The following is a 25,552-nucleotide window of genomic DNA, read 5'->3' as shown; positions in this document are numbered from 1 at the left end:
CTGGTTCCAAGTTCATCCAGAATAGTTTCAAGAAACTAATTCCCTTTTCATATGGCCATGACTGCATATTAATCCAAACAAATTTTGGGCACACTGATAAAAAGCCATCCCACCTTAATTTCTTAGCTGCAGTTCACAGTGCCATCAGTCTTAGGAAGGCAGTACATGCTCTGCTGAAATGGATTTGACATTTTGACCAACAGATAGTTAGAGATGGTACGAAATTTTTCTTGTTCGACCACAAATTCAGTGCAAGTTTCTTCTCTACCACTGTTCTGACAACTTCATTCAATTAAATCTCTCTGACTTCTCTAAGAGAGAAGAATCAGGCCAGTATTGAGCATATCAGTGATCTGGCTCTTTTACTGCCTTCGCTGCACTTTAGTGCTTAAATTTGCCTAATTTATTTCTTTCAAACAAAACCTAGTACTTTCCCAGTTGTAACAATCACCTCCTAAACCTGAATGAACACTACAGCAGGGTGAGGGTCTGTGATTCAGAAGCCAGCCTGCAGCAGAGGTAAGGAGAAAAGAAATTGCTGGTTTTCATTTCAAGGGAACATTCATTCCAACTGATATTTCAAATGTCAAGCTGGTATTAACTGCATCAAGCACTGATCAAAATACACAAGACAAGAGATTGCTGAGAAAATCATCACAAGCATCTAAATTGGCTGTCATCACTAAGAGGAGTTAGGGAAGGAGCAAGCCTTTAGCATGTCCCCTATGCACTCTTCTGCTGAGGCTCTCTATTTTTGATGCCCTGATATAAAAGACAAAGTCTCTCTCAATAAATTAGAGGGAGAAAAAAGGTAGCTAAGAAATAGCACTTGCTCCACAGCCTGCTGGCACATGACCACCCCATTCATTTAGTACACTGTGGGGGAATTGCTGGCTGCCTCTGTGCACACACAGCTATCAGCAACAGCTCTGTACCTGATTTGCAAGTGATGTGCTGAATGTTACAGAAAGCCTATAGAGTACATAAATTCTTTATAAGTGATTTAGTCCCTCTTATAAGTCACAATTTCATCAAAATCCAGTTTCAAGTGGAAACTGATCCAATATTAAAAGTCAATGACCCAAAGTGATGTAGGTGACTCTTGGGCAAAGGGACCAGGTAACTTCTCACCATCTCTTTCATCCTATTTCTGCTGCTTTCAAAAAGATTTATGAAGTTTCGAAAAGCAGAAAGTTAATTGAAGGAACAAAACCTCTCCTCACCATCCTCTGTGGCTCTTCATGTCCTGACAAGCAGGTTCTCACGAGCCTCAACGCAGCAATTAAAGATGTTATTGCCTCTTTATTTTGCTCCTCTCTCGGAAATTACAGCTCCTTTAACGGGGACCACAGAAGGGCTGTGTCCCTGCCCAGGCTCGGCCGGGTGCATTAACACAGTCCCCCAGTGACAGCTCATGCTAATATGCCACACAATAAGTGTGATTAACGGATGTCCTGACACATTCCCTCCTGCCACGCTGTCACAGGGGCAGGGACACGCAGCAGGCAGGGATGCTGGAATGCACTGCGGGAGGATTTTCCCGAGGACAGTGGTCAGACCCCTTGGAACAAGAAAGATGAGTGTTTTAGCTGCTCCTACAAGATAGTAAAACCTTTTTCTGGAAGAATAGATCTGAAGACAATAAAATGTTGGAATTCCGACTGAATTTTCCTTAAAGCCACACGATGTAAAAAATACTAGACAATACATAAACTTACAAAATGAGAAAAACTGGTATAGTGGGAAACTCTAAGCTCTGATGTTCTTAGGGCCATAGAATAAATGGAATTGGGAGGGGACCCACAGAATCACCAAATCCTAGATTTTCTAGAACAATGATTAACTTCAATATTGCCTCCCATGCCACAAAAAACTATCCTATCTGCTAATGTAAGCAACATAAAACCATCAACACAATAGTTTTTATTAAATTAAAAATTAAAGAACCATCTTCCACATTGAAACAATTCTGCACCACTGAAACCCTCTCCTCTTTCAAAGTTTTGGATTTTTGAAACACCAAACCTTGCCAGACCAAAAGTAATTCTGAAAACACCACAGCAGTACACAAAGATTTTTGCTCTGCAAAATACTAATATGACACCTCAAGAGCAGTTATCCATATGTGAGTTCTCTGTCAGACTGATATCCAGAAGTACTCAAGAAGTGGGAATGCAGCAAGCAAACCACAGGTCCAGCCCCACTTCAACATGAGGGAAAAAACACTTTTTGTCCCGAGACATTTGGGGCACAGATTGGGTCCAAATGCCCCTTGCCAGCCCCTCTCTCATGCTGGAGTCTTTCAACACTCGGCCTTTGAAGATCCATAAAATCTAAAATGTTATTTTCAGCACATGTGTTGGGTGGTGAGAGCACACTGTGAAGGCAGCTCTTCCTGTTCACACTCCAGCACTTTATATTTCCAACTTCCTGTAACTATTCACACTTCCTAATAACAGCTGGCAGTGAATGTGCACTCAGTGAAGTTCACACAGACTCAAAAAATACCAGTAATAATAACCAGCTTATACTTTCCTGAGAAGATGACATTTACAGGTAATGATGTAGTAGACCACTGGTAAGTCCCAGGTTTAGAAGTATTGACTCACTCTGCGCTTTCCTAAGGGTATTAACTTACATTGTATATAATACGATAATAACATAATCTATTATACATCTTCTGTGCTTTCTCCAAAGGCATTACCAAATCTGAAACCTATAAACACCTGGGTTTCCTTTTGTTGTTTTTGTTTTCTGGGTTATTTGGGCTGGGTTTTTTTCTTTATTTAGATTTGTGTTTTGTTTTGTTGAGGTGGCTTTTTTGTTTGTTTGTTTAAACAACACAGCTACTTTCTACAACTTGTATAAGGCCGTATCAGGTTATTGATCTAAGGGCTATCACCAGTAAAACCAAAGCAGAATTAGGGCAGCAGTTTGTTATTTTAAGAGTCCTGATGGTTTAAAAAGAATACAAAAGGTTTCTAAAAACAATTTCCAAAGCCTCAACTCATGCAGTAGGGTGTGAAGGCCACCCAACTCAAGCACATCAAATAATCTAACAGACTGTGCAGGCAAATGTTATGGGCCCTGGAAGAGCAAACAGCAACTCTGAAAAATTGTTAGCTACACATCTGCTTACTGGTTTTCTTCCCACAGACACTCAGCCTGCACCTCTGAGATCAGACATGCCCTGTTTGCTCTGCCAATGGTAAGACACCGTCCACTGATAACGAGATAAGAATTACTCTCTGCACTACGGATGCTCTGAGGTACGTTTTTGAGCGCTGTCGGTTCTGAGTAAGAATTCACATGTATAATTTTGAAATAAATAAGACTTTAAATAAGCACACCTATGGTCTTGGTAATTTTACTTCTTCTTCACCTGTATTTCCACTGCTGTCCTAATATGAGTTCCTGTTCGAGGCCGAGAAACCACCAGGCAAGGCACGATGCAGACACAAGAACGTCTCTGATTTCAGTTCTAGCCAAAGCAGTGCACCAGCTCCATTTTCATCCCCATTTACAATGTCCTTCGCTCAAATCCTGTGGTCCTTCCATGCCTAAATGCCACCAGAATGGTGCCAATGAGACAGAGCTTGGGTGAGCACAAGCCAGCAGTCACTACATGACAGCCCAACCAACCATGTGGATGCAGCTCCAGCACGACTTACAGGGTACTCATCCTTCAGGAATTTCCCACAATTCCTCTCCTTGTGCAAAAGGAAAGACAAGTTTTTTTGCCTTTTATGCTGTAAAGGCATAATCACAAAGCTTATCTTGATGCACTGCAAAAGAGGACAGGATGTGCTCCTCACCCAGAATTCAAGTGAGGGTACAGCCGGTCAGAATGCTGAAGGTCACTTCCAAGGGTGCTGCTCATATTTAAGATGGGCACACTCAAGAGAAATGTAGCAACTGAGTGACAATGGCTTGGGTTATGCACAACAAATCTGTGTCCCAAAGAGTTTATCTACTCTAAATTAAGAGTATTTTCAATGCTGCTTGTGAGCATGTGTACTCTGAATGCACCCAACTGAAGGGACTCTCTGTTTTTCATTAAATGGGTTAGTTTATCTCCACCTGAACGTTTGCTTTCCTACAGAGTTATTAAACTGTCTGACTTTCAGGTGAATGCACAGTGAACAAAGGGCTGCTCCACTTTCACTTATCTAAATTCTGCCAGATCGATAAACACCCAAGCAGTGGAAACAATCTTTACAATTCACAATTAAGGCATCAAGTCTGACTGGAACCAGCCAGGCTGCCAGCAGCTGAACGGAGAAACCGTACCAGAACAGAACTACCCCAGAGCACTCTGTACCTACAGCTCCAGTAACTGAGCACTTGCTTTCAGTTTCCTCCAACTCAAGCTCTACCCACATGTGTAGATACACATTAAAGACAGAGGTACCTGCAGAAATAACGTGCTAGACAGAGCCGAGAAACGCTGCAAAACCAATCCTCAGCTGAGGTTTGACAGAGCCTACCCAAACCAAATCCACTTCCCATCCCAGCCCTGCAGAGCACACGGCCCCAGGCTGATCCCTGCCTCCAGGAACCCCAGGAATGAGGCTGTCTCACCCCTTCCTTCCCAGGAATATGCTGCTGTCATCCTGCTACAGGAGCTGTGGCATCACAGAAAGCAGCCGCACGCAGGAATATCTAATCCAGCACCCCAGGGAGAACACAACGGAGTATTTTGTTACTCACTCGGGTTCTACAAATGGAATACCAGATCCCCAGACAAGGAGCACGCCATCCATAATTAAACAGCAAACTTTGGCATCTACCAGCGACTTGTCTCCAGGAATATCCAGCTGCACGCCACAACTGCTACCAAAGGACACAAATCATGGAAGTTTGGCCTCTTCTGCCAAAAAACTGATAAAGGTGTGAGGGAGCATCACCAGCTCTCTTTTCCCCACATTTTCTTTTGCTGCACATCTAAATTAAACATAGAGGCTTCCTGACAGAAGAACAGAGGTCTGAAGTATCTAAAACATCTCATGCAAGTAAAACCAAGAGTTTAGAAATTTACACTAATACAGAAATTGGAACATTTCCTTACAAATACAACCAAAACTTTCTGAGAGATCCCCAGCACCAGATTGCCTGTCCCCAGGGAACAGCAAAGTATGCAGATAATTAAGCTTACTTGAGTTTACAACTTGTAACCTTCATGTCATTTTATGGAAACAAACTGTATTTAAGGGGGGAAAAAAAAAGGAAGAAAATATTTACGTTTTGACAACATACAACTTGTTCACATGAGCAACCACCAAATAAGTTTCCCATATGTTATCAGGAGGAGGTTTACAGTCTGATGTGACCCAGTGTACACATCCTAGACTTCCAAAGGATGGCTCACATCCCGCTGTCAGCACTCAGCAGCCCCCAAACCCGTCTTTCACTTATGGTTATTCAGCTCCTCTGCAACTGTTTTCACTGAAGTATTTTTAGCATCCATCTTCAAAACACAAGTTTTGCCCTCTGGAAAGAAGCTAATTGCACCACCAGCTTTCTTCCACGCTGTCCCATTTCCGTCTTCTTTCCCAATCTCCTCCCATTTCTTGAAGTCTTTCTTCCTCGATTTTTCCTAATACTTGACATCCTTATTTCCAGTCATGCTTAGCCAAGTTGTCACCTTCACCTTCCCCTGTCCAGTGCCCTCACTTTCTCAACCTCATCTCCTTGTTTTCCTTCTTGCTTTTGACCCATTCTTCCTCCATCACTGGTGTCACTCCACCACTACAGGCAGCTCCTGTTCCCTCTTTTTCCCTACAGCAACATTCCCAGCAGACTCTTCCATGCCCATTTCCCCCATAGAACTGTCAAACTCGTAGACCACACCAGGACCAACGCAACCTACAAGACTGTGGCTTGCCAGTCCCCTCAAGATCATGAAAGGATCTTCATGATAAAACCTGGAAGCCCTCACTCTGCCACAGTATTCCAAACAACCTGAAAGAATGGGGTGGCAGGTAGCCTGTGATCCCAGCAACAGACACACAAGGTTGTATGGATCCATGCCTGTGAACTCCTCAAAGCTCTTTTTATTCCAGGTATCACAGTGGGGACGCAGGGAAGCCCACCACCAACCTTATGAAAATGGAAATTAAAAGCACAGGGAGTGCACGTCTCCCTTTGGGTGGGGGCATCGACACAAGCCAGAGATACGAGTATTTGTAGGGTATTTGTAGGACAACACCCTAAAACGATAAGGGCAAACGGCTCAGCACATGTATTTTGTTCACAAGGAGCAGTTCCAAGCTTTTCTCTTTTAAGGACAGGGACCACATGACCCGTTTCCAGCCATGCCCATCCCTCGCCAGCCCACCTCACAAAGATAACACTCGCTCCCCATCCGTTATCCCTATTGCACAAGAGGATGGGAATATCATCACTGCAACCTCCAACTCCAACAACTGACCACAGGCCAACTTCACACAGCTCCAACAGGTTTCCTTGGGAAAACGCAGTATTTTTTAGTTAGGAAAGACACATTCCAGCAACAAGTGTTCCCTAAGGAAGTACCTCCAGTGATAGAGGTGACACACACCAACAGTGTGTCTGACCCGCACAGCCAGATGGCACCTGCACAGTGTCAGGAAAAGCAGGAACGGGACAAACACTCATCGGGACTTTGGTGTAAACCTTCCAAAGGGGATATTCCACACACCTGTGCCATTCCCAAAGACACCCGCCCTTAGAGAGACCCGCTCAAACCCTCCGTCACCAACCACCGAGGCTGTGACTCTGAGGATCTCCTGTCACCTCACACCTCCCTCCACAGGTCCAAGGAACTCCCGGGACCTCTCAGGGGATGGGAGGACAGCAGTGACAGCCCTGGATGGCAGCTCACGAAAACCTCAACCCCCCCCCAAAGCACCACCCCACACGAGGTGACACCCGGGGGAACAGACCCCAACTCTGGGGACCCGGGGGTCTCCTCACACCCCGCGGGACAGACGCCCAGCCTGGGGCAGGGGTGACACCAGAGGCCCCGGCGCTCCACTAACACCACGGGGGAGGGACCTGGGCTGTCACTAGCGGGTCCCCTCATCCGCCGCGGAACGGATCGGGGGTGTCGCCGGGAGATGCCCTCACATCCCGGGGGACGGACCCCCATCCCAGGCGGGGGTGTCACCCGAGCGGGAGGCACGGGGGGCTGCGGGGCCGGGGGTGTCACCCGAGGGTCCGGGGGTCCCCTCACCCCCGGGGGCGGCGCGGCGGCCCCGGTGCATCACGGGGGTTGGGGGGGGGGTCGCTCATCCCCCGCCCCTCCCTCTCCCCCCGCCGCCCCCGGCCCGCGCCGGCCGAGGCCGGTTCCAGCCGGTGCCCGCGCGTCCCCCCGCGCGCCCCCGCGCGCGCCGCACGCTGACGTCAGGCGCGTGTTGGCGCGCGGGCGGGCGGGCGGCGGCGGGGAAGCTCCCGGCTCTACGTACGTGTAGTGCTGCGGCTTCTCGGGCTGCGCCTGCAGCGCGCTTGCGGCGCTCGCCGGCCCGGCCGCGGCGGGGCCGCCCGCCACCGGGCCCTTGGACATGCCTCCCGCCTTCCGCCGCCGCCGCCGCCGAGGAGACCTTTATTATTCACTCTGCGCGGTCCGCACGGAGGGCGCCGCGCGCAGGCGCCGCCGCCGCCATTGCCGCCCCGGTGGCGCGCGGGGCGGGGTGGGACTTGTAGTCCCGCCGCGCGCGCGCCGCCCGCCAGCCCGGGACGCGGCGGGCGGTGGCTTCCGGCCGGCAGGACTACAACTCCCAGACGCGGCCCGCGGCGGCGCGGCCTCCGCGCTTCCTGTCGCGCGGGGCGCGACGGGAGGTGTAGTGCGCGGGGCGGTGGGGGCGGCGCGCCGGGGCGCCCTCCGGTGGTGGGGCGGGAGTGGGATCGGGGAGCCACGACCCCAAGGTCGGCACCGACCCGCGAGGAGAACCGAGACCCTGGGGGACACCGAGCCCCTGAGGGGGAGGAGAGACCCACCGAGCCCCTGGGGGAACACGGACCCCTGACGGGACACCGACCCCGGGAGCGGCGCAGCCCGCTCGTCCCTGCCCCTCCAGGCCGGTTGGGACGGGAGCGGGGGGAGGCCGGTGCGCGGGGCTGCTGAGGGGCCGGGAGTTATTTGTGTCAGGCGACCTCACTTCCTTCCTCCCCTCTTTTCCTCTGCATCAGGGGCTGAGCGTGGACGCGGGACGGCGGCCAGAGGGTTATTTTAGTGCTGGCATCGCTCATCGCTCCGCGGCCCTCCCCACCCACGGGACAACGCCGTGCAGGAAGTGCCCGGGAATAGCACTGCGGCCCGAGGAGGAGGAGGAGGGGGAGAAAGAGGAGGAGGAGGAGGAAGGCCCAGCGAGCGCATGGAGAACCTACCTCGGAGCAGGTGACACCAATGGCACCTGGCTGCCGGGACATCAGAGCACGGGCTCCCCTGGGAGAAACCCCCCCACCCCGAAGCCGCGGTGTCCAAGGAATCGGCCGAATTCCCATGTGGAGCTCTTCCTCTGCCAATTAACTTCTCTCCCAGGGGAGGAAATGATACGAGTTTCTTTTAATAGGACTTTGATCTCTTGGGCTCCGCACAGAACCGCTCCTGGCGCAGGGATCTCCAGCGGTGTGGGAAAGGGCACACAGCATTTATCGGGCAAACACCTTTTTTACCTCTGCCAGCCCACATGGGGTGACCAACGTTAATAATAAACTTCAGGCCTAGTCTCTGCAGCTGGTTTGGGGAGGCAAATCACTTTTTAAATTCCCATTCATACTGATTTAGTATCTACTGCGGGCAGGCTTGTCCTGAGGTGATTTAGTAGCTTATTCCCAGGCATTTGCAGGAATAAGTCATAGTATATCAATACCTTCTTATTCATCTAACCTCCATGGGAAGCTTGGAGCACTGGAATTACGCAGCTCCTGGTCAGGCAGGGCTTTTCCTCTGTTAACACATATGCAGGTGTTTCAGTGAGTTATCTCCATACACACCTGTACACCCGACACAGAGCCACTGTCAGCCATGAAACCTGCTGGAAAACCCACTCAATTATTGAGGAGTCACTCTGAAAACACCACCAACCTGCACTTTGTCCCAAGGGATTTGGATGCCACGGGCTCCAATCCCTGGTAGCTGATGTTTACTCTACAACCTGGTGCTGACACTGTTTCCTCTTCCAGTTGTTTCACACATCAACATGCCCCGACAAGTGATGGAAAACACTGAGAACACTCCAGGTGACGTGCCCAGGGTGCATTTATTCCCACCTGTGCTAACGTGTGCTGGTTTGCCCTCCTTAGCTTGTGTGTACACCTGTCCCTCACCCTGCTCCACCCCAGGGGACACCTGGTTTTATCGAGGATTTTGGAGAGCAAAAGATCTGAAGGATCTCTAAAATGAAAAGTCCAAGTAGCCATTGGTATGAAAACTGGAGAAGGAAATAATTAAAAAGACTCTGAACTCCTGGTAACGAAGTTTCACCCACCCTCCTGGCATTAGTGACAGTGAAGTGAACTCTCAAAAGCGACAAATTAAATTTATTAAACGCTGTTTCCACCAGAACCAGTTCCTAATTTTATTTTCCCTAAGCGTGAACAACTCAGACGAAAGGGGAATTTTCCCTTCCACCTCCCAAAACGATGCAGTGAGTGTTTACCTACGCCTCCCAAGCCACTACATGGATACGCAGCTTTTTGCCTCTGATAAATAATTAACATTTTCCTTTAGAAGAGAGAAAATGAACCTGAAAATGAGGACCAGAGGCAGGGGAGACAACGTCCCTCGGGCAGCAACGGCCTGGGCACACGTGACAGGCCTGTCACACCACGGTGCCACGTTTGCTTGAGCGGATAGAGGAGCCGGACATGTTCCCAACACATTCCCGACGTGCCAAGCTCCATCCTGGCCCTTCCCACCAGGTCAGCGCTGTGCCCAGAGGCCGAGGATGCAGAGAGTGGGTGATTCCAGCTGCGCTCCACTTTAGGAAGCTCAGGGACGCCTTTAGGAGCGTCTGTTTGTGTTCCCTGCCTATGCTTCGTGCTACAACTCCGGGGCATTTGGGACCTGTTCTTCTTGATCCTGGGAGCTTTCCCGTGGGGGCAGGGACTTGTCTCCCCAGTCAATGCAAATACAGTAAAATAGCGATATAAATCAAGGTGTAACTTAAGGCAGCAGACAAGATTTTTCTATTGAACTGTTATTTATCTTAAGAAGATAAATGCTAAGATGGTACCAAGAGGGAGCACGAATTCTGGATTTCTACTTGCAATGAAACTTTGTGACTCGCTTTGGGGATGAAGGTGACCCACAGAGTCAGTGTGATTTGGGGAATGGCAGCGCAGAGGAGCTGAGCCCCAACTCCTGAATACTCCCCTCCCAGGGCCAAAGGTCAGGCTCTGACCTGGGGCAGTCACATCCCAGCGCTGCTGCCCACTGCGGATCCAAGTCCTGTGACAACCCTTCCTTGGCAGCTGGAATGACAAACCCGGGCAAGAGGAGCCGGAGGCGCTGCCATCCCCGCTGCCCTTGCGAGGGCCTCCGCTGGTCCCCACGGACACCCCCGAGCGCGGGTGTCGAGCGGCCGCTCCACCGGCGGCTCCCGGGGGAGAGGGGGCGGAGGCGAGGGGGACCCTGCGGCCCGGCCCTCGCCGCTCGCAGCCCCCGCCGGGCGCCTCCGCTCCGCAGGCCGGGGCCGGCGCTGTGCGGCGGGGGCGGCCGGGGCCGGCCGGGGGTGCCCGGGGGATCCCGCGGCGCCGCCGCCGCTCGCCCCGCTCCTATTGACTTCCCATTGTGGAGCTTCGCAACAAAGGGTAGGATCCAAACCCTGCCCCGTTTCGTCCAATCAGCGCGCAGAGCGCCCGCCCTCCACCGATTGGATCCTTCTGCTCCCTCAACACCCAATCGGACGCCTACTTTAACAACCAATCAGCGCCCGGCCACGCGCCCAATCAGCGCCGGGGAAGCGGAGCACGGCCTTTGTGTGTGGTGACGCGATGGCGACGGCGGAGGTTCCGGCCAATAGCGCGGCGCGTTGCTTACAGGCATTGTGATGTCACCGCGCCGCGCGCGCGCCCCCACTATAAAATACGTATCCCCGCGGCGGGGAGGGCGCAGTGAGCGGCGCGGCGGCTGAGGAGCGGCTCGGGTGGCATTGCAGCGTAGAGGCTTCGGCGCGCAGCGCTACCGGCACCGGCGCTTTCTTCTCTTCGTACCGGTGAGTACTGGGCAGCGGACATGTTCGGAAGCGGGCGGTGGTGCTGTCTGGCCGTTCGCGGCCTTGGGTCGTCCTGGAGCGCGGCGGACAGGCCGGGCCTTGCCTACGTGCCCTGAGTCACGGCCGGTTCCCATCCCCCCCCCCGGCACCTCCCCCCCCACCCTGGAGCGGCCCAGGAGGAAGGAGGAGGCGGCGTGACTCAGTCCGTTTTCCCCGGGGAGGGGAGCGGCTGGGCCGCGAGGCGGGGGCGGTGGGGTAACTGTGACTCCTCCCCGTCCCGGGGGAGGCCGCTGGCCGCCTGCCCGCGGCGGGGGAGGGGGGCATTTAGGGCTTGAGGGCATTGGCCGCTGTGTCGTCGGGCCTGGGGGTGGCGGAGTGAGCCGAGCCCCCTTTTTATGCGTGCTTGTCTGTGTAGGTAAGTGTGGAAAAATGGCCCGTACAAAGCAGACCGCCCGCAAGTCCACTGGGGGGAAGGCGCCGCGCAAGCAGCTGGCCACGAAGGCGGCCCGGAAAAGCGCCCCCTCTACCGGCGGCGTCAAGAAGCCTCACCGCTACAGGTAAGGCCCTCGGCTCGGCCCCGGCTGCCGCAGCCCCTGCCTCGCCTCACCGCCCCGTCCTCCCTCTTCCATCCAGGCCGGGAACCGTCGCGCTCCGTGAGATCCGTCGTTATCAGAAATCCACGGAGTTGCTGATCCGCAAGCTGCCTTTCCAGCGGCTGGTCAGGGAAATCGCCCAAGATTTCAAAACAGACTTGAGGTTCCAGAGCGCGGCCATCGGTGCGCTGCAGGTACTGCTGAGGGCCGGCTGGGCCGCGGCGCTGGGGGAGCTGCGCTCAGGGTTTCTAACAACATTTCTTCTTGTGCTCTTGGAACAGGAGGCCAGCGAGGCGTATCTGGTGGGTCTGTTTGAAGACACAAACCTGTGTGCTATCCATGCCAAGAGAGTCACCATCATGCCCAAAGATATCCAGTTGGCTCGCAGGATACGGGGAGAGAGAGCTTAAGTGAAGGCTGTTTTTATGGTGTTTTGTAGTTAATTCTGTAAAATACTTTGGTTTTAATTTGTGACTTTTTTTGTAAGAAATTGTTTATAATATGTTGCATTTGTACTTAAGTCATTCCATCTTTCACTCAGGATGAATGCTAAAAGTGACTGTTCACATAAACCTCAGTGATGTTGAGCCTCGGGCTCAGGAGTGACAAGTTGCTAATATGCAGAAGGGATGGGTGTTCTTTCTTGCTTCTCATGCATGTTTCTGTATGTTAATGACTTGTTGGGTAGATAAACTTGTAAGGTACTAGAATTGATATAAATGTGTACAGGGTCCTTTTGCAATAAAACTGGTTATGACTTGATCCAAGTGTTTAACAATTGGGGCTGTTAGTCTGACCATGCATCACTGTGATCAAATGTGGACTTCCTTCAGAGGGTGAAACTACAAGTCTTAACCACAGTGTAACTTACAGTTTCCTAAAAACGTAAACCTGGCAGCTATAGAATACACTATGTGCATTTATAATAGCTATTTTATATATTGTAGTGTCAACATTTTTAAATTAAATGTTTTACATTCACACGTGAGGAGTCTTTGTCATTTGGTTTGAATGGGCTTGAAGAAGCTTCTGCCTCCTCCTCCTACAGTTTCCTGTAATCCTGGGCTCCTGGTGCTGTCACAACTTAACATCAGCTGGGAACAGAATGGAGACTTTTTGGGGATTTTGTGCGGCTTGAGTCCTTGCTGTTGCCCATGAGAGTGGAGCCCTACAGCTGTGTAGGGTCCAGGAGAACGGCCTGCGGCTGCAGTGAATTTGGCGGGGCTTTTCTCTAATCGGGACACAAAACGCACTTTCCTTCTTTGCCGGTGGCTTTGGGGAGAGTTTATTTTGGAATTGTGACTGGTCTGCCTGAAGCAAAAGCACCTGTCTGTTCCTGAGCAGTGCTGAGGTATGGGGGGAGCGTTCCCATGGGATTGGGCTGTGCCATCTGGGATCTGCATAGGGGCATGGTGATGATACACCCTGGGAAGAAGATGGGCTGCTGAGCACACGGGTGGGTGCTCCATGGGATTCTCATTTCTCCTCCAGACTTTTTTGGATAGAGTGGGATTATACTCAAACCTTTGCTTCAGGCTTGGCTAAGGCAGGTCTGGGTTCCTCTAGCCAGACCCTGCTGGGCTGTGGTGGAGGAAAGTGCTCACACTGCACCCGAACCACGGGTAATTAACGCTGAGCTTGGAGGGCAAGGCTGCTCAGCCCTGCCAGAACAGGCTGCACAAGTAAGGCTGGAGTTGCTGCAGAAAGCACACAGGGAAGCGGTTGAGCCAGCCTGGCTTGATTTATTCCAATAGAGAGTAGCAGCAGTTCAGACCAGACTGGTAAATTGGCACTGGCTGTTCACGATCTCCCTCCCATCTTCCATGGTGAGGAAGAGCAGGAAAACCATCCCAACTGACTCTGGGAGTCAGGGCCTGCATCCCTCAGCTGCTGCTGGGCCAGTGGTGCCTCATCCATGCGCTCCTCCCTTCAGACAAACCACTCCGTGTGCTTAAATCCTGCAGCTGGAGGAACAGGCACTCCTCACCCACCTTCTTACACAACCTCCTCACCTCCCTGTCCTACACTGCTCCAAGCACACTCGGAGCAAACCAAGCCCCTAGCTCACAGCAGCATCCTGCTGCAGTCCTGTTCTGAAATGAGAGGTTTTGAACATGTGTTTTCCTATTCTCCTTGCTAAAGCTATAGGGGAAAAGATTCCTTTGATACAAAGAAGTTAAGCTTACAATTTAGACACCAAGTTAAGCACCAGCTCAAACTTTAGGTGAGGCCCAGTGATCTCAGGTCAATCACCTGGGCAGTCCTTTCCGGGGATACTGCCTGTCAGGAATGTCTCCATGGGAAATCTGAGGATCTTCAGTAGCCCATGTAATTCAGGAAGAACCACACAGCTTGCGTTTAGGCCGATTGAAAATGAAAAATTCCAAGTCATGGAATTTGTTTGTGAATGTTTGGTTTGGTGCTGAGCTGCAATAGCAGCCTCAGCTCCTGCAAGAAAATTATGTTTAAAATAACACCCCTTGAAAACAGTATTTCCTCCAAGTCCTTACTGGAAATAATGAAGCATCTGGATATGCTGTAGAAGCTGTTTCTTAAAATAAAATCATTGTCTAGTGGTCCTTTAAAAAAAAAACCCAAAGCAGAGAAATATCAAAGTATCTCCTCATCTTAGTAACCTCAACAAAAGGAATTAAGTTGCATCTTGCATGTGGTGGACCAGAACAGAATTCCTGCTATTTCACGGTGTGACTGATGGTAGCTGAAGCCATAAACCCTTCCCTTACCGATTCTCCCGATGATTTCCTCGCATTCTTGCTCAGAACTGGATGCAAACACCAGGCAGTCGAACGTGCTCCCATCAGGGCTCTCGGGGGAAGAGCTAAAAATGGAAACACGTCCATTATCCAGCAGAGCTCCCAGCCCAGCCCTGCCTTCAACCGCACCAGGGACCCTGCGGCTGCTCCGGACCTCGCTTGCTTATTTTCCCAGCCCCACGTCCCTCTGTCCCCCCTCCCTCCCAGGGCCCACAGGCAGAGCTCACACCACACAGAAAGCAAAGATCCTGGGGCTCCACGTGCAGCGTCCCACGCAGGAGATGGAGGGGTAGGGATGGCGGCACAGGAGCTGTGCAGGGGACAGGAAGGGGCTGATGTTTGGGGCTGCGGTCAGTCCCTGTCAGCCCCGTTCCTGGTTTATGCTGTCCCCAGAACCCCTCCAGCTGGGCTCCTCATGCCACCAGATTCCCAGACCTTGGATGTCACTCACTCACCTTAGAAGAAGCCTTCTCCTGCGCAAGGACTTCTGCCTCCTTCACATCAAATAAAACCTCCTGCAGGGGGGGTGAGGGGGAAGAAGCCCCGATCAGCACAGCCCTGAGCTCTGTTTTTAATCAGACACTCACCAGAGATTATCCAAATGCAGAGGTGATGAAGCACAGTCAACCCCAGCTTCTTCAAGTTTCCTCTGTGCTACCCTTTTTCCCCCACCACCCAGTGCTTCCACACTTCAATCTTTTCACAAACAACCCGCAGAGGCTCAAACAGCTGTGACCTGGGCCCTAAAGCACCCCTGGAATTAGGCTTCCCGGAGTTTTTCAAGTGCTTTCCTACAAGCGGTTGCATTTTTTTTCCCTTAATGCCCTTTCCTATCCTGGCTGCCGAGATGCTTCTGACCTGAAAAAACCCCACAGGGATGATGGGGTGGCAAATATTCAGCCAAGCCAAGGGAACCTGGTGCTGGCAGGAAAAAATATCCACAGCAGAGACCCTATTAACCTGCATTCTCTCACAGAGCCCTTCCCAGGATGTCCCCAGCCCCGTCACTCACCCGCGCTGCCAAGTCCCTCTCCAGCACGGCAGGGATGGCCCCCTCCAGCACCTCTTTGCCACCATACTGAAATGGAATGGGAAGGAGGGAATAACCCTTGGAGATATGAAAAGAACTCCAGAAGAGATGATTCACCCCATGGCAGGTCTCTGCCTCACAGCCTCACCGTCCCAACGCTGGTCTGGCCCAGGTACCGCAGGTTGTAGAGCAGCCTGGGGAGAAAAGGGCTTGGGGGCATCAGAGGAAGGACCCCACACATCCCTCCTGCTGCTCTTTAAGGGGGAAGATGCTCCCCCAGTCCCCTCCTCACCCCCAGGCCATGGGGGCAGCCTTGACCCCACAGCCTTGAGCAGAGATCCGGGATAGTGTGGGCACAGGGCTATCCCAGTGCCAGGGCTCTCAGCCCAGCCTGGGGGCTGCCCATGGCACAGACCCACCTGCCACCCTGCAGCTGCCGGGGCTCCCCCTCGCCCCTGTGCCGGGGGCTGTGCTGGAGCTGGAACTGGGGCTCCTTCTCCTTCAGAGCCTCCAGGTAGGGCAGCAGTGGCTCAAAGACTGCCCCGTCGTGCCACCGCCACCGGAGCAGGCGGAAGGTGAGCGGTTGTCCCTTCAGTCTCTGCAGCACAGCCCCAGCCTGGAGGGAGGAGGGAGCAGAGGGGAGCAGGGGGCAGGAGAGGGGGGACACCCCAGGCCTCTGTTGCCACCCACCTGCCCGGGGAAGGCGTATCTCAGTGAGCAGCCATTGATCTCATCGAGGATGTCACCGGCCAGCACCACCTCGTCCACCTCTGCCTGGCTCTCAGGGAGCACCTTGGTGACAAAGACTCGGCCGTCCACGTACCTGGGGGTGCAGCCAAGCCTCAACTCAGCCCCAGGGACCCTGCCTGGCTCCCCTTTTGTACCATCCACGACATTTCACCCATACACAGAATGCAGGGAAAAGCCACCTTATGGATGGTAGATACCAGCAAGGCTGAGCTGATGGGGAGAAAAGCACCCGAGACAGCCCCAATGCTCTCAGCAGGATATTCATTTCCCTTTTTGGGGCATTTTCAGTGCTGTGATGACCAGATCCCTCTGGAGAGTGGAGAGGAGGATCAAGAGTTCTTACCTGAGCACCATCCCCAGTGCTCGGCATGGGACTGTCTCATAAGTACTGCACACCTGAAAGAGAGTGGATGGTGACAGTGGCCTTGGCAAAGGCCATGGGATATCCAAGGGACCCCACGCCCTGGATAATTTCTGGCACTGATACCAACCCAGGGCTTTGGGAGCCCAGGGAGAGGCAAGTCCCAGGCTGAGCTGGGACCATCAGTGGCTGCTCATCTTTGTCCTCTCTCAGGATTCGGCTGTGCCCAGGCCCTGAAGGGACAAAGCTGCTCTATGGATGGGATGGCAAAGCAACAGCAAACCCTTAATTCATTGAAGAGCCCTCCTGCCTCACCCCACATGTCCCCATGTAGCCGGGGGACGCAGCTGCCCCTCCCCAAAGCCGCTGCTGTTTGCAGCAGCACTTACTGTCACATCACATTAGCCAGGGACCCGAGACACGGCCAGCTCGGCCGGGGGCACTGGCTGTCAGAAATGCCCCAAAGCCAGTGGGATCCCAGGCTCTGCAGTGGCACCACGGCTCAGTGCACGCCTTGACCAGTCCCAAAGCCGCCTTGAGCTTTTTGGGGATTCTTTTGCGTTTAAAAGGTGGTGGAGGGATGCTCTTCATTGTTAGAAGACATGAAGGCATCCCTGCTGTTCTCAATAACACACTGATGTTTCACTGAGCAAACCAAGAGCGAAAGCAACTGATGCGTAATCTGTGTCAGCCCAGGGAAATGGGGATTATTTTGGCAAGAAATCAGGGATGAGAGCATGGGAAAACTTCACTTATATCAGCGATTTCGGCCTGGGCGGTTCTCTTGCTTGGTTTTACTCCCAGCAATGCTGGGATCTGCTCCAGATGATGGCCCAGGTACCCGGCAGGATCCAACCTCTACAGCAGAGGCAGCTCTGCTCATCCTGGTGAACTCGAGCCAATTCACCCCGGGGTGTGTGGCAATCCCTCCCCACCAAACCATTCCTTATCTTCCTCATTTGACTTTTCAGGGAGGGCCAGGTGGCAGAAGGACAGCTCCCAGGAGCAATGGGCTCTTACCGGCAGCAGCCAGCTCTCATCCAAGAAGCTGCAATTCTGCAAACAAAGGAGTGTCAGCGCCATCCGTCCCAGTAAGGAAGGGGCCAGGGCCTCGCACTGGCGGCCCTGTGGCGGTCACCACCCCACTGATTAACCACTGCACCTCCAGGTCCAGGGAGAAATCTATCTCTGTCAGCACCAGCAGCAGCGAGAGGAAAGGCTCTGCAGAGGGATGGGGATGGAGAGGCAGTGTCACTGCCAGGTTCCTGGCAGCCACAGCCTTGCAGGGACACAGCAGAGGACAGAATAAAGCCATTTGCAGTGTAACTCATGAGTCCTGGGAGCGAGGCCTTGAGAGCATCCCAGCCCCACACATCCAGGCAGCTGCTGGAGGCTCATCCCAGGCTCCCACTGCTGGCACAGGTGCAGCTTGGTACATTTTTTCCCCAAATTCAGACCAAAGCTTGCAGCAAATTCCACTATTTCTGCCCCTAGAAGTACAGCAAAGCTGCCCAGGCTCTCCTACACAAGCCTTGCAATCACACTGCCGGGTCTGCAGTCTGCTCATGCACCAGCAGCGCGGGTGATTTATAAACCACTGATGTACAGGTTTAACATGGGGTTATTTATCATAATCAAAAGATTAAAGGCTTCCACCCTGGCCTGGCCCCTCAAGGAGCATGGCCATGGATAGATGGAGTGCTGCAGCCTGTCAAGGCAATGCAGCCATTTAAACCTCCGTGCCACCCCTCAGCCCAGGCCCATCCAACACAGCCTCCCCTCAAAGCCAGACTGGGTCTGCTTAAGGCAGAATCCTTGGTACAAAGGAATAACGTGGAAGATACTTCAGAAGCAATTCCTCTATCCCGTGCCACTAAAGCCAACTTAGATGGATTCAAACCCTGTTTAAATATTTACACCTTTTTCCCCCCCCCTCTTTTTCCATCACTGCAGCAACGTATTTAGATTCCAGAGCTAAGTTTGGATTAGAAAAATCACAGTGGACTCTTCCCCCTCCCCTGCAGCAGTGCAGTGCCATAACACAGGCTGCATCCTGCCTCGGGTGAGCCACCATCTTACCCCGGAGATCTTCACTGCCGAGGACGGAGCTCCCTGGATCATAAAACTGAAACCCAGCGAAAGAGCACAGATTACGCCTCCGTTTCGCAGCCCATCGCCCGTGGGTATCGCTCCCTCCACGTGCCGCACCTCCAGGAGCCGGGGGGTCTGTGCCAGCTGCCCCACGGCCACGGCCAGCACCTTCCCTTGCAGAGCCAAGCGCAGGAAGTATCGGCCCCGGCCCTGCGCCGTCCGCGTCCGCTCGCAGCCCCCGGCCCTCCGGATGCTGATGGACAGAGGGGTCGGCCTGTTTGGGGACAGCGCAAGCAGCTTTGGCAGCACACGGGAGCATCCTCCCTGCACCTGGGGTCTTTGGGATGAGCATGTCTCCACAGACACCACCACAGATTTTCACCCCAGTCCAGCTTGGGGGTTCTCACCAGCCACTGGTCCCCGTGGGAAGCTGCTCTACCCAGTGCCAATAATCCCGTCTCCGGAAGCCCCAAGCTGGTTCTACGGGAGAAAGGGAGTGCGAGGCCCCTCGCCGCGGGCCCGGGGACGCTGCCACCGCCCGCCCGGGCACGAAGGGTCACTCACGTCGGAGCCCCTTGCGCAGGATGCTCTCCAGCAGCTGGCAGAGGGACACGAGGTGCGGCGAGGTGTCCGTGCAGGGGCCGCCGCCCTCCCGCAGCCGCAGCACCCCTCCTGCGGGGAGGAGAGAGAGCGGCGGCACCCGTGGGTGCCCAGCCGGGGAAAGGGGAGGGGGGTACCCCGGGGACAGCTCTGCACGGCCCCGCGGGAGGGTCCGACCCCCCGGCACGGCCCGACCTTCCCCGGCTGCCGCCGCTGCGCCGGGCAGGAGCTCGGGTAGACTTCCTCGAAGCCAAGGTCGGGCGGCGGGGCTGGCCCGGAGAGCCCCAGCGCGGCCCCGCCGTCGGTCCGGTCAGACCGGTACCGGTGCGCGGCCAAGCGCTGCTGGAAGAAGCTGGCACAGGTGCCAGGGGGCCCACGCTCACCTTTAAGGGCGCTCAGCAGCGGCTCCTTCCTGGCCATGGGCTCGTCGTCCCCCAGGGCCAGGTGGTCCCGCGACGGCGGCTGGACGGGAACCGGGAACTGGGAACGGGCCCCGCCCCAGGAGCGGAGCGGAGCGGAGCAGCCCGGCCCCACGGGCGGGGGGGAACCTCACACACACACAGGTGTTCGTGTACTTAAACCGAAAGCACAGACACTGATGTACACAGGTGTAACACAGTGACACGTATACCTATTGAGCGGTACAGATATATAAATTCCATATGCTGTACCGGCAGAACCCGCACATATGAGGCACATGTACAAAACCGACGCGTATTTATCTCTCTACTTTTATTAGGACAGGCTTTGGGATATGGATATACGTGTTACAAAGCTTCGGTGCCGGCCCCGCCGCAGCTACACACGGGGTGTGTGTGGGCGAGCGCTTGCCCTGTCCGTAGGAATGCCCACGCACGAACAGCGAGGACCGTGAGAAGGGGCGGTGCGGGGCTCGGGGGCGGTGCGGGCCCCATCGGAGACAGTGCAGAGTGCTCGGGGGCGGTGCGGGACCCATCGGAGACAGTGCAGAGTGCTCGGGGGCGGTGCGGGACCCATCGGAGACAGTGCAGAGTGCTCGGGGGCGGTGCGGGCCCCATCGGAGACAGTGCAGAGTGCTCGGGGGCGGTGCGGGACCCATCGGAGACAGTGCAGAGTGCTCGGGGGCGGTGCGGGACCCATCGGAGACAGTGCAGAGAGCTCGGGGGCGGTGCGGGCCCCATCGGAGACAGTGCAGAGTGCTCGGGGGCGGTGCGGGCCCCATCGGAGACGGTGCAGAGTGCTCGGGGGCGGTGCGGGCCCCATCGGAGGCGGTGCAGAGTGCTCGGGGGCGGTGCGGGCCCCATCGGAGACGGTGCAGAGTGCTCGGGGGCGGTGCGGGCCCCATCGGAGACGGTGCAGAGTGCTCGGGGGCGGTGCGGGCCCCATCGGAGACGGTGCAGAGTGCTCGGGGGCGGTGCGGGCCCCATCGGAGACGGTGCAGAGTGCTCGGGGGCGGTGCGGGCCCCATCGGAGGCGGTGCAGAGTGCTCGGGGGCGGTGCGGGCCCCATCGGAGACGGTGCAGAGTGCTCGGGGGCGGTGCGGGCCCCACCGGGGGCGGTGCAGCTCGGCCATGGCGGAACCGGTGGATCCCGGTTCGTCCCCGCTGCTGGCGGCCGCTCGCCGGGCGCACGAAGCGGCTTTCGGGGGTGCGGCGGTGCTGGCGGCGTGGGCCCCCGGCCGGGTCAACCTCATCGGAGAGCACACCGACTACAACGGCGGCTTCGTGCTGCCCATGGTAAGGGCCGTGCTCCGCCGCTCCAGCCCCGGGCTCTCGCCGTGTCACTCTTCCGGATCCTCCTGGCAGCCGCCGGGGGTCCTCGGCCTTCCCACTCCTGTCCCAGGATGTCCCCCCCCAGGATACCCCACCCAGGACCCTGAGGGGTCCTCCGGGATCCCCTGCAGCACCATGGTGTTCGGAGCCAGACCTGCTGCAGCCCCCCCTGCAGACCAGCTCCTCACTCGCTTCACGGGGAATGTGATTCTCTTCCCAGCCGGCTCTCCGAGAGGCTGAAGCCTTTTTTCTGCAACCCCGCCGAACAACTTCCCGTTCCCGGAGAGCGGTGTTTTGGTGGCAGAAATGATTTAGAACAGTAGGAGCTTCCTGCTCCTTCCGAGCCCCTTTGGCTCAGCGGGGATGTCCCCACTCAGTCCTAAATCAAACCTACAGCCTGATTACTGTGAGGCTGAGGAGCGTGGGAGCAGGTCAGCTGAATTCCCTGGCAGGCAAGAAAACTTCCCGAAGCCTCTCCCATTCTTGAGGTGTTTACCCCTCCCCCAGAGCCCAACAAGCAGTACCCGGCACCGAGCTGGGGGGTCAGGCGCGACATTCATTGGGACGACTGACCCCTGTGTGTGAATAAATAGGCAGAAGTTTAATTCTGTGCCAAGCCGCAGTGTGCAGTGGGGGCTCCGGGCTGTTAAAGAGAACACCTGGATGCTCCAGCTGAAGCAGCCACAGCTGTCCCCTGCCACCCATGGGGATGCTCCGAGGGGTGCTGCAGGGTCTGAGCCCACCTTCCCCACCCCCAGGCCCTGCAGCTGGGGACGGTGCTGGTGGGATCCCCCACGCAGGACGGGACCATCTCCATCGTCACCACCGCGGCAGAGGCGGACGAGCCGCACAGGGTGCAGTTCCCGGCTCCCCGTCCCGGCAGCTCCCTGAGCCCGGGGCTGCCTCGCTGGGCCAACTACGTCAAGGGCGTCATCCAGCACTACCGGGGTAAGGCCCGGGCGGAGGGGTGGGTCAGGGCCCCCTTGCAGGGGGCTGGTGTTCAGATCCAGCTTTGGGAGTGCTCCAGGGGCTCTTCTGGTGTCTGTGTAATCCTGCAGCTCTGCCAGGACCAGCACCCAGCAAACTCAACCTCAGCTCCAAAGCCTCTCTGTGCTTGGGGGGCTGCCGGGTCACACTCTGCTGTGGGTCACCCCATGTTCTGAAATGTTGCACAGGGGCTCCTTGTGTCATTCTCTGGGAGGTGTGGGGCACACACGGCCCTGCAGGGGTTCATGGCTCCCCTCCTCCCTTCTCTTCCTGCAGGTGGTCCCGTGCCAGGCTTCAGCGCTGTCATGGCCAGTGACATCCCCCTGGGTGGGGGCCTCTCCAGCTCGGCTGCTCTGGAGGTGGCTACGTACACCTTCCTCCAGCAGCTCTGCCCTGGTAAGGCAGCGGCCCACCCTGGGCATCTGTTTCCAGGTGGGAGCTGGGATGAGGGGGGTGCCCTTAGCTAGAGCCCACAGCCCGTGGGAAAACGCTGCTGTGAGTGGGTAACATCTCCCCATTTGGCACTGCCCTGCCTGTGTGGCTCCTCTGGCTCATCCAGCCTGACTTGCCCTCTAAAATCCATGGGGACCACTCCTGGGGCTGGCCAGGGGGATGAGAGGAAGAAGTTCCCTTGGGAGCATCTTCTCCCCACCCTAATGCCCCCAAAAATCAAGATACCTGAAACACTAATGTCAGTTATCACATCCAGCTGCATCTGGGGGCCCAGGCTGGCATAGATGCCATGCAGTGGTGCAGGAGCAAGCACCTGCAGCTGCAAAACCCCATCCCGTGGGAAAACAACCCTTTACCTCCATGTTTGCTTCCCCTGCTCCCAAGCAAGGGACAAAGTTGCAGGAGCTGCTAACCTGTGTGTGTCTGCTGTGGCACAGATGACGGGGATTTGGTAGCCAAGGCGCTGGCGTGCCAGAAAGCAGAGCACGTGTTTGCTGGGATGCCCTGTGGGATCATGGACCAGTTCATATCCGTGATGGGCAAGGAGGGCCACGCGCTGCTCATCGACTGCAGGTCAGGCTCGAGCGCTGGGCTCACTGTGCTGTGCTCACCTCCTTGAGCAGCTGGGGATCAGCCTGCCCTGAACTAAGGGCAGGAGTGCAGGGAGAGGTTAACCCTTGAACCCAGCCCAAAAACTTCATCATGGGGGCAGGGCAGCCTGCACTTCAATTCCTCCTTGTCTTGATTCTTTCTCCTGGAACCTTTCTGCTCCTTGCCTGGGCTGTCTTTCCTGCGGTCGTTAGGCTCTCTCATGGAACTAATAATTGGGAGGGAGTGAAATGCTTGAGTGAAATCCTAAACCACCTGGACTTTGCCTCTGTAGTTCAGGATCTGCCTGCCACGTGGCCTCACTCAGGTGTCTGAGAGCCGGGGCGGGCAGAGGGGCGGGCACACGGCCGAGCTCTCCCTGCAGGACCCTGGAGACCGTCCTTGTCCCGCTGACCGATGCCAGCCTGGCCGTGCTGGTCACCAACTCCAACGTGCGGCACACGCTGACGGGCAGCGAGTACCCCACGCGCCGGCGGCACTGCGAGGAGGCGGCGGCGGCTCTCGGCAAGGCCAGCCTGAGGGATGCCACCCTGGCCGAGCTGGAAGGTGGGGACAGTCCCCTCCCTCATCTCTGGCCACTCCTGGGGGCATCAGGAGCTTGGTGCTCCACGGGCTGGGACCTGGGGCAGGCGGGTGGGCGCACACTCTGTGATGGGAGTGTGCTGCAGGCAGAGGAGCTTTGGCACAGGATGGTTGCAGGATGCTCCCCCACAGCATCCTGCAGGCTGTGAGGCTTTGCTGCAGGGACACAAATGTCTCTGCAGAGGCCAGGAGCCGGCTGGGGGATGAGGTGTTCCGGCGGGCCAGGCATGTCATCGGCGAGATAGCACGGACAGTGCAGGCAGCACAGGCACTGCAGTGCAGGGACTACAGAACGTTCGGGAGGCTGATGGTGGAGAGCCACAACTCCCTCAGGTGAGGATGAGCCAGGATGCTGGCAGCCCTTCTAGGCAGAGCTGGGCCAGGATCTGCAGCACCCAGCATCGCTGCCACGGCTGCACCAGGACACAAGCTGGAGCTGTCGGTGGTGCAGTGGTTGTGCTCAGGGTGCAGGACGGGGCAGAGCACGGGTCTCCTGTCTCCAGGGATGACTATGAAGTGAGCTGCCCGGAGCTGGATGAGCTGGTGGCAGCAGCCCTGGAAGTCGATGGGGTTTATGGCAGCAGGATGACCGGGGGAGGCTTCGGAGGTTGCACGGTGACGCTGCTGGAAGCTGGGGCTGCAGAGAGAGCCCAGCAGCACATCCAGGTATGTGGCACAAAAGCCCCAGGAGACTGACTGACGGACCCCAAGGGAACACTCTGGGGCACAGCACAGGCGATGCTGTTGAACTGTCACTCCTGAGCCATTTGGGCTTGGTGGAACTCATCCAGGGGTAGCCCTGAGTCTGTGGATGCCGCTAAGCTCTTGCAGGCAGTTCAGCACTGTGCCAGTCACGGAGCCCTGTCCCAGGACATCACTGCATCGAGAAAGGGAGTGAAAAGGTGCTGGGGGAGTTTCAGGAAGGGCAAATCCATCTACAGAGAAGCGATTTGAGCTGAGCTTGGGCACTGCTGAGCTGAACACTGGCAGGAAAGATCTCAGTGCCATCACCAGTGTTCCCTAACTCAGCACCTTGGTGTGCACGGGTAGCTGGAAATGCCAGCAGAATGGGGGTGTCAGGATATAGGGCCGGTGAACGAGGCAGAACATCATTTTTGCTGCTCTATGAGATCATGGTGCACCCTGTAAATAGCTGAGGGAGGGGGAAAGAAGGGGCAGAGGAGGGTGTGAAATGAGTAGAGTTACAGTACAGTGAAGAGTGGGGGTCGAGTGAGTGTGGAACTGACCAGCAGGGCCTTTCCCCCCAGCTCTGGCCTCCCCCAGCCTTGACTGCTCCTCTTGTTTTTCAGGAGAAATACAGTGGCACAGCCACCTTCTACCTCACCAAGCCCTCGGGAGGGGCAAAGGCTCTGCCCCTGTAGAGGAGTGACCACCTCACCTGGGAACCTTAGGCTGGCATTGCCTCCCTCCCCCAGGCTTTCCCAAGGGGATCAGTTTGTCCATCTGCATTATTTGCCTAATAAAAGCAAAACATTTGCACAGTTGTTCTGTGCCCATGTGAGCCAAAATCACCTGGGACTGTTCCTCAGAGGACACTGGTTTAACTCCAGTTTGCACTGGTGTAAGGAGCCATTACCAGGGCTGTGGAGTCCAGCAGAGCTGCACTCACAGGAGGGGATGGCAGTGGAGGAGCAGCAGGCATTGACACGTGGCAGAAATTCCTGCTTGGGAATCTGCCTCTGGCCCCTGCCCTACATCTGCTGCAAATGGAAGATAGTGTGGGGGGGATTTTTTTTAGTTTACTTAAAAAAA

At 55.4% G+C, this 25,552-nt stretch overlaps 4 protein-coding genes and 1 long non-coding RNA gene across 11 annotated transcripts in view; 3 read left to right on the top strand and 2 right to left on the bottom strand.

Moving 5' to 3' along the window:
* Positions 1–7,599, bottom strand: part of UNK (unk zinc finger) — a 44,907-nt gene extending 37,308 nt beyond the window's left edge. For all 4 annotated transcript variants that reach the window (XM_066200859.1, XM_066200861.1, XM_066200860.1 and 1 more), the window contains exon 1: positions 7,446–7,599. In XM_066200859.1, coding sequence (XP_066056956.1) covers positions 7,446–7,543 — 98 coding nt within the window. In that variant the 5' untranslated portion in view covers positions 7,544–7,599. The remainder of the gene's footprint in view (positions 1–7,445) is intronic.
* A 292-nt stretch (positions 7,600–7,891) lies between these two features.
* On the top strand, positions 7,892–9,560 carry LOC136299341 (uncharacterized). 2 transcript variants are annotated; one of them, XR_010723485.1, is made up of 3 exons: positions 7,892–8,057; positions 8,170–8,377; positions 8,553–9,560. It is a non-coding gene; the product is annotated as an uncharacterized lncRNA (long non-coding RNA). The 2 variants fall into 2 exon arrangements; XR_010723486.1 differs by having other exon boundaries at positions 7,892–8,061.
* Positions 9,561–11,085: 1,525 nt separating this feature from the next.
* On the top strand, positions 11,086–12,774 carry H3-3B (H3.3 histone B). The gene is made up of 4 exons (XM_066200640.1): positions 11,086–11,198; positions 11,614–11,755; positions 11,832–11,985; positions 12,073–12,774. The coding sequence occupies exons 2-4, from the start codon at positions 11,628–11,630 to the stop codon at positions 12,199–12,201; spliced, it is 411 nt and encodes a 136-aa protein (XP_066056737.1). The 5' UTR covers positions 11,086–11,198; positions 11,614–11,627; the 3' UTR covers positions 12,202–12,774.
* Positions 12,775–13,303: 529 nt separating this feature from the next.
* On the bottom strand, positions 13,304–19,821 carry LOC136299225 (uncharacterized). 3 transcript variants are annotated; one of them, XM_066200637.1, is made up of 16 exons: positions 19,781–19,821; positions 19,362–19,469; positions 19,205–19,277; positions 18,915–19,071; positions 18,786–18,831; positions 17,869–17,927; positions 17,727–17,762; positions 16,689–16,741; positions 16,286–16,418; positions 16,015–16,211; positions 15,744–15,789; positions 15,578–15,643; positions 15,021–15,080; positions 14,793–14,875; positions 14,536–14,630; positions 13,304–13,755 (listed from the first exon to the last, which is right to left on the bottom strand). In XM_066200637.1, exons 1-16 carry the CDS (start codon positions 19,815–19,817, stop codon positions 13,721–13,723), a joined length of 1,284 nt encoding a protein of 427 aa, XP_066056734.1. In that variant the 5' UTR covers positions 19,818–19,821; the 3' UTR covers positions 13,304–13,720. The 3 variants fall into 3 exon arrangements, 2 of the variants coding, with proteins under 2 accessions (XP_066056734.1, XP_066056735.1); XM_066200638.1 differs by having other exon boundaries at positions 16,015–16,193; XR_010723467.1 differs by lacking the exon at positions 14,793–14,875.
* Positions 19,822–20,528: 707 nt separating this feature from the next.
* GALK1 (galactokinase 1) lies at positions 20,529–25,308 on the top strand. The gene is made up of 8 exons (XM_066200639.1): positions 20,529–21,112; positions 21,907–22,096; positions 22,412–22,531; positions 23,026–23,161; positions 23,562–23,743; positions 23,962–24,112; positions 24,283–24,445; positions 25,090–25,308. The coding sequence occupies exons 1-8, from the start codon at positions 20,948–20,950 to the stop codon at positions 25,159–25,161; spliced, it is 1,179 nt and encodes a 392-aa protein (XP_066056736.1). The 5' UTR covers positions 20,529–20,947; the 3' UTR covers positions 25,162–25,308.
* Positions 25,309–25,552: the final 244 nt, after the last annotated feature.

Source organism: Chamaea fasciata, unplaced genomic scaffold (assembly GCF_029207755.1).
Source record: "Chamaea fasciata isolate MVZ Bird 193981 ecotype frontalis unplaced genomic scaffold, bChaFas1.0.hap1 SCAF_19, whole genome shotgun sequence".
Taxonomy (NCBI): Eukaryota; Metazoa; Chordata; class Aves; order Passeriformes; family Sylviidae; genus Chamaea; species Chamaea fasciata.
The sequence above is the reverse complement of the archived record's forward strand: the minus strand, read 5'-3'. Positions and strand labels throughout refer to the sequence as shown.

Bases quoted from the DNA above. Each gene is read 5' to 3' on its own strand.
- H3-3B (XM_066200640.1), top strand. From the start codon at position 11,628: ATGGCCCGTACAAAGCAGACCGCCCGCAAGTCCACTGGGGGGAAGGCG. The intron at 11,756-11,831 runs GTAAGGCCCTCG...TCTTCCATCCAG, and splicing joins AAGAAGCCTCACCGCTACAG to GCCGGGAACCGTCGCGCTCC. The intron at 11,986-12,072 runs GTACTGCTGAGG...CTCTTGGAACAG, and splicing joins CGGCCATCGGTGCGCTGCAG to GAGGCCAGCGAGGCGTATCT.
- LOC136299225 (XM_066200637.1), bottom strand. From the start codon at position 19,817: ATGGCCAGGAAGGAGCCGCTGCTGAGCGCCCTTAAAG. The intron at 15,644-15,743 runs GTGAGGCTGTGA...ATTCCATTTCAG, and splicing joins GCCAGACCAGCGTTGGGACG to TATGGTGGCAAAGAGGTGCT. The intron at 15,081-15,577 runs GTGAGTGACGGG...CCCCCCCTGCAG, and splicing joins AGAGGGACTTGGCAGCGCGG to GAGGTTTTATTTGATGTGAA.
- GALK1 (XM_066200639.1), top strand. From the start codon at position 20,948: ATGGCGGAACCGGTGGATCCCGGTTCGTCCCCGCTGCTGGCGGCCGCT. The intron at 21,113-21,906 runs GTAAGGGCCGTG...CCCCACCCCCAG, and splicing joins GCGGCTTCGTGCTGCCCATG to GCCCTGCAGCTGGGGACGGT. The intron at 22,532-23,025 runs GTAAGGCAGCGG...GCTGTGGCACAG, and splicing joins CCTCCAGCAGCTCTGCCCTG to ATGACGGGGATTTGGTAGCC.